The sequence below is a fragment of the Brassica oleracea genome, chromosome C1 (genome assembly GCF_000695525.1).
Source record: "Brassica oleracea var. oleracea cultivar TO1000 chromosome C1, BOL, whole genome shotgun sequence".
Lineage (NCBI taxonomy): Eukaryota > Viridiplantae > Streptophyta > Magnoliopsida > Brassicales > Brassicaceae > Brassica > Brassica oleracea.
Window position 1 is genome coordinate 13,291,036 of NC_027748.1, and position 7,174 is coordinate 13,298,209.

At 33.0% G+C, this 7,174-nt stretch overlaps 1 protein-coding gene across 1 annotated transcript in view; it reads left to right on the forward strand.

Moving 5' to 3' along the window:
- The window catches only part of LOC106302074, a 4,682-nt gene extending 1,175 nt beyond the window's left edge, over positions 1-3,507 (forward strand). Inside the window, exons 3-5 of the mRNA XM_013738592.1 lie at positions 1,933-2,113; positions 2,512-2,927; positions 3,107-3,507. Of these exons, the coding sequence (XP_013594046.1) occupies positions 1,933-2,113; positions 2,512-2,927; positions 3,107-3,507 (998 nt within the window). The remainder of the gene's footprint in view (positions 1-1,932; positions 2,114-2,511; positions 2,928-3,106) is intronic.
- The last annotated feature ends 3,667 nt before the right edge of the window (positions 3,508-7,174 follow it).

The window sequence follows — 7,174 nt, forward strand, 5'->3', positions numbered from 1 at the left end:
GAGCTGCTATCATTGGTATTAAAATAGCCTATCAGAGATATATTTCACAAACAACCTTAGCATAAAACAACTAGACAAGATCAAATACAATACATAACACACACAAAAAGGCAATCCTTTGGGAGACTGGGAAGAAAGCGACTACCTTGGAGAGAAATGGAAGCTTAGGCTTGGCGGATAGACGAAAAAAACTCTTCAAGGGAGACGAGAGTTGCTTACTTACTAATCTCTTTGAGATATGTGTTTATATATTCAAAAATTCAGAGTAAACAAGGTAACATTAAGCATCCATTTGCGAAACACCCAATTTTTCAATTAAGAACCCTAATTTTTATTTTGAATTGGAAATGTTTAATACTTACGTGGCTTAGTTTGATTTTCGACTGATAAAAGTGTCGACGGTTGTAGATTCGCAGTGATTTATCTTCGGCGTCGTCGAGAGAAGAAGGTGATGATGGTGGAGACGTCGAATATCTTCGACTCTTTTTCTGTTTTTAAGCTTTATTAGTAAGAGGGTAGTTTAGACTTTTGATCTATTAATGAATGCTATTAATCTCATTTCTAGTTTGAGAAGCTATTTTTGAGACATAAACTTAAATATATCTATATAGGAGAATTGTCCTATTTAATATTATCGTAAGTGTTGTAATATTGTATATGATCGGTTTTAAAAGAATAATGATCGGATGTACAAAAGGAAATTTGGATACTCCCAGATGACATTTATTTATCTTCTGATTATTAGTATACTCCCAGATGACATTTATTCTTTAGAAGTCTTCTCGAGTTTAATTCTGGGTTTTGGTCAAACCTTTACCCGCGAGAGAAGACTTCTAGAGAAGTCATCCGACGGAAGACTTCTAAAGAAGTATTCTCTCGAAAAGTCAAATATAGTTAATTGCAAAAGTAACCCGGCAGACTTCTTGCGATATTGAGAAGACTTCCGGAAGACTTATATAGAGAAGACTTCTTTTGAAGTATTCTCCAGGTAGACTTCCATAGAAGTCTTCTACAAAAAGTCAAAATTCTGGCTAACTTCGGTCAAATTCAAAAGTAACATGTTTATCCGAGAAGACTTCGAAATAAGTTTTCTTTGGGAATTTCGAAAAAATTTCAATTTCAAAAGTAAGCCAATATTTACAATGGAAGAACTCCGAAGATGTCTTTTGTATCTTCTTATTATTCATTACTTGTATCATAATCATAATCAAAAACAAAAGAAACATACATAAACAAAATGGGAAGATCTATCTATTTGTGTATCTTCTTATTATTCATTACTTGGATTCCACCTCCGAAGATGTCTTTTGTAGAGTAGACTTCTTAAGAAGTCTTCCTTCGTAAATTTGCAATTGCAACTTGTGTGAACTGGCCGGCTCATCTCCAGCCCGCTGTGGCTGAAAGGCTAAGCAAACAACCATTAGACTCCATCTCCAAGAAAATTGTCTCAATGGGATTTAACTGTGTTAGACTCACTTGGCCTCTTGATTTGATGACTAATGACACATTGGCTCGTAAAATCACGGTCAAGCAGTCTTTTGAAAACTTGAACTTGTTTGATGATGCTCTTGGGATTCAAATTCACAATCCCAAAATCCTTAATCTTCCCATATTCAATGCATTCCAGGTAACATATTTAATGCTATAGCATTGGTCTAGTTAGTCAATCTAGTAACAAAAACTAACCAAAATTGACCGAAAGAAAGAAATGTACTTATTTTAATGGAACTCTCTCTCTCTCTCTCTCTCTCCAATAACAAAACCAAAATTGACCGAAAGAAAGAAATGTACTTATTTTAATGGAACTCTCTCTCTCTCTCTCTCTCTCTCTCAATATAAATATGTGTGTTGATTTTATTCTGTAACCAGGAAGTGGTATCGAACCTTGGACAAAATTGATGGTGATACTAGACAACCACTTGACATATCCAGGCTGGTGTTGCAGCGACAACGACCTCGACGCTTTCTTCGGCTACCCTAACTTTGATCCCGTCATTTGGGCCAAGGGCTTGGGCAAGATGGCTACTCTTTTCCGCAATGTCACTAATGTCATTGGCATGAGCCTAAGGAACGAGCCACGTGGTACTAGAGATTACCCCGACCTATGGTTTAGGTACGCATTTCAAATCATCACCAATTAATGTGTATTTCATTTCGAATATAACCAAGAAATTTCAACATGGACATTATTTGAAAATTACCATTTTTGTAAACATCTTCATGATTATTACTAAAAATATATACATATACAGTATATATAAGATTAACATATGTCCACGCGCATTTACGCGAAAATGTTTGGATTCACCTTTTGTATCAACTTTTTTCTTTCATTTGTATTATTGTTTTAAAGTTTTATTTTATTTTTGGCTATAAATTCACTATTTGGTTTGAAAACTCATAAAATTATCTACGTATAAACAAGGGTTCACCTTCATTGTCAAAATTTTCAGGTATATAAGAAAATAAGTACATGCATGCATATTAAACTGTTAATGGTTTTACGTGAAGGTTCATGCCAAAAGGAGCAGAAGCAGTGCACGCCGCAAACCCTGAAGTACTAGTTATCCTCTCCGGCATAGACTTCGACACAAACCTCTCTTTCCTCCGTGACCGCTTCTTCAACGTCAGCTTCACCGATAAACTCGTCTTCGAGCAGCATTGGTACAGCTTCTCCCACGAGGGAGGCGCGTGGGTAAAACACAACTCCAACGATATTTGCGCCAAAATCATCGGGGAAGTCAATCATAATGGAGGATTCTTGCTCGACAGAGGCTTTCCTTTGATTTTGAGTGAGTTTGGGACTGATGAGAGAGGCGTTGACGTCAGCGGAAACCGGTATATGAATTGTTTGGTGGCTTGGGCCGCTGAGAAGGATTTGGATTGGGCGGTTTGGGCATTAACCGGAGATTATTATTTGAGAACCGGTACAAAACATATGGTCGAGACTTATGGCGTTTTGGATGCTACTTGGAAAAACGTCAGAAACTCTACTTACTTGCAGAAACTCTCCGGAATTCAACATCCATTTAGAGGTGAGATTCTTTTTTTTTTCAATAAGATATAAAACTATACAAAAATGTTTAACATATATATATATATGCAGGACCCGGTTTACAAGAGAAAAAGCTTCTTTTGCACCCACATACTGGCCTATGTGTCACCAATAACCACTCAGGCAATGTACCCACACTTCGACTTGAACTATGCACTAAATCCGAGCCATCGACCTTTAATCCCAAGGAAGGCATTCTCTGGATCAATAAAATGTGCGTTGAAACTCCAGATGTTGCTGGACAAAAGGTGAAGCTTGGAGTTGGCACTAGGTGCTCTAAGCTGGGACAAATCTCAGCTACTAAGATGCATTTGTCGTTTAAGACAAGTAATGGCTTGTTACTATGTCTTGACGTGGATGAACGTGACAACAGCATTGTCACTAACCCTTGCAAGTGTTTGACTAAGGATGCTTCGTGTGATCCAGCGAGCCAGTGGTTCAAAGTTCTTTAAATTCTATATATTTTATTCTGATAAAATGTATTTGTAATAATTTTACGGTCAAACATGTTAATCATTAAAAATTAATAAAAAAATCGAGATTGGACAGAAATCATAAGGAAACCAAAGAAATCAAGTTAGCGTATACTATTACTATTTATGATGATGGGAAAAAATGTCATATCCATCTGTACTACTGCTATAAAACCTAAACCAGAGCCGGATCTGCGCGACCGTGCATATGTTTTTTTTATTTGTTTTCGTAATGTAATTAAATATTTTTTCACCATTATATACTTTATATAATTTACTATACAAATGCTGAAAAAAATTATAATACAAATATTGATGTAACATAATTTTCCTAATAGTCATGAATTTATAAATAAAAAAGCAAACGTCCATTTGATAACACAAAATTGAAAAAAGAAAAAAAGAGAATATGGTTTGTTTATAGTATGTTTTGATTTGAACCAAAGAAATAGGAAAGACTAAGATTTGCTAGCTTTTTTATGCTTGACTTTGGGATCCAATTAACATTTTGTACGTACTTCTGTTTGAAATCGATAAAGGCTAAGATTTTGTGATTATTCGAGAATTTGTGATTGTTCCCAAAATTGTAGGTGTAATTGAGTTGTTATCTTCAAAATTCCCACACAAATAAATTAGAAGTATAATATTTTGGGAGGGGGATTTATATAAAAAAGAAATGAATCGTACATATGAATTAGCATATAATAAGTTTCTCACTTTGAGATATAGAAGTAAGACCTTATTGAAATGAATCCAAGCATGAGCTCATATCTTCTAAGGTGTTGAATTATTTATAAAATTTACATAACTTTTCTGTTGATTCAGGTTAAATAAAGTAAAAGAAAATATTATTGACATATAAACTATGCTTTATTGTTGATATTGGAAGAGAAATTATTTGATGGTAAAGAAAATAATTTTCTACGTGGAGTAGCTATCGTCGTTTTAGGTAGGATCCCTGTTCGAAACTACGCTAGGCGCTAGTCGGGTGGTGACTCCGGGCCTAGCGAGTTATCGAAAAATCGGGGATTAATCGGGGTATACGCAGGGACTAGTTTTTATTATTATTATATTTATAATAATATTTAAATTAAATATATAATATAAATATATTAGATCAATGTAATAGTTTTTTGTATATTATTGAAGTTTTAATTTATTGGTTTAACAAAAGTTATTGTTAATGTCATATTTTTATTACAATAATGTTTATATATGTGTCAGTATATGTACATACGTCAAAAGACGTTATGGTCTATTGGTGTTTGATGTTACAGGGATCGATCCACCAATAGGGTGTTTTTAATTAAATTTTTTTTAAAAAAAAACACCTATGAAACAAAGTCCCACATCGGTTAAACATAAGGAAGGGTAATGCTGAAGACGCCTATAAATACTCATTTAGAGTTGCCATCATTATAACTTGCAATTGGGTTTCCATAAACCTGTTGTTTCAATTTTTTTTAAGTTTTAATGAGTTTTAAACGTTTAAGACTGGTAATATTACGCGGTCAACGCGGATAATACGCGGTCAAAGCGTGTTAACGCGGTCCAGCGCCTAGTGTGACCGATCAGGTCATAATCGCGGCGGTTGGACTCCGAGCAACGCCTAAGCGGCCGCCTAAGCGGCTAGGCGGCCGCGTTTTCGAATAGGGGGTAGGATTGATCATTTTAGGAAAACACAGTTAATAGCCGGAAAAGACAAAAAAAAATTTAACAATAAGTTAATTAAATTTTCAGTGGCATTTCGTTGTAAATATTGTGCAACTCTAAAGGTATTTTCAATGTGTACTTTTGTTTTAATAAAGTGGATTAACATATATAATCCGAAATAGAATTCTAACAACCAATGTTTTTTAAACCGGACGTGCAAGTGAACCGGAAAAGTTTTGGGTCATCGATCAATATGGTTCGACCGGTTCAATTTGGTTCAACCAAATTCAGTTTATTGATATGTTGTAAATAATATAGGTATTCTTTTTAATGATATGTTGTAAGTAATATACTTATTCTTTTAAGAAAAAATCATATCAAATAAAATGTGTTCAGTAACCAAAATGTTTTATAAAAACATCAAAAAACAAAAACTTAAAATGCAACAAGAATTTATAAAATGATTTAATAGTTCAAATCTAAAATCAATACGAAAACACATTTAAACTTCATTCTCTAGATCATAATCTTCTTCACCTTTAAAAAAATCATGTAAACTAAGTTTTTATTTACTCATGCATTAAGAAGCAAGAGTAAGTATAATGCTTTGTTTTAATACAAAACTTGGAATTTCATGAATGTTGATGTTTGAATTATTAAAGTCTTTAACACGTGTGATCATCCCTTACTTATTAAAGGAGGAACATTCATAGAAATAAACTTTGGCCTCATGTGTTTATTACATAAGTGTCATTTCTTATGTGTCATCACCTCATGCACTCTCACTAACTTTTTTTAAAAAACTCTTTGTGAACTAGAATAATTACAACCAAATGCCATTGGTCATATACATTATACTATATGATTACAATCCGATTTGGAAAAGAAAACATGAATTTATGACAGGCAGAATATTATATCTATTGTAAAAGGCAACAAAATAAGTTCGACATCTATCAAATCGTTTGGTTATTTGGTCAAATCTTAGAGTCAAGATTCCTTTATATTGGTTTCTTTCTTAATTGTAAATCTTTCCAATTTTTAAAAATATAGACTAAAATTTAGAGATTATTAGTACTAAATGTAAGATTAAGGCGAAAGTCATTAGATTTTGGAAGTCATGCTCAGCTACGGGTGGAGAGATCATCGAAATGGTTTTCTTTAGATGCAAAAGTTAGTTGTTGTTAGTCTGTATATTTTTTTTCTGAACTACTATTATTTGTTTCAGCTGATGCTATAGTTTGTTTTGATTTTTCAGGGAAATAAAATCCTTGCATCGATTAAAAAATATTATGTACGAATATATGAAGATCTCGGTGATCATGTACGAATAGGTGATCTTCCTCACCCACCCCACTTCAATAAAATTGCATTGGTCATTTTACTTAATCACACATGAAAATGGGCCATATATTGAAGTAGTTTATTATTATGTTAGAATCATAATCATAATCATAAATTTTCGGTCCGGTTATATATAACGTGGACTATAAGCTTATTTCCGGTCTGGTTATCTGCAATGCAAAGATCTATCTATTTTTTTTAAAATGTCATATATTCCGGTAAATATAAAAATCGTAAAAATCTATTTAAGCGGAGAGTATTTGTATGAAAATTAATCAATGAATCATAATCATAAGTCTTGAAGAATATTTAAAATTAATGAATGTATTTAACTATATATGGCATTATTTCCTGTTATATATTCACAAATTAGGAGTCAAAGAAGCATTATAGGAAAATTTTGACTCAGGCCTGTATATATATATGGAAATTGGAACAATTTGTAAGTGTCTAACACCAATTCAGACCAACGATTTGTTGAATAATTATTTTCAGAGTTGATCATGTATTTTAATTTCGTCAATTACGTCAATAAGTATTAATATATTTATGGAGATTGATTATTCTCCGCAAGAGTAATTGTTGTATCAACAAGTAATTGAAAAACTAGACTAAATATGGATAACGTATTTACACAATCGTAATGACT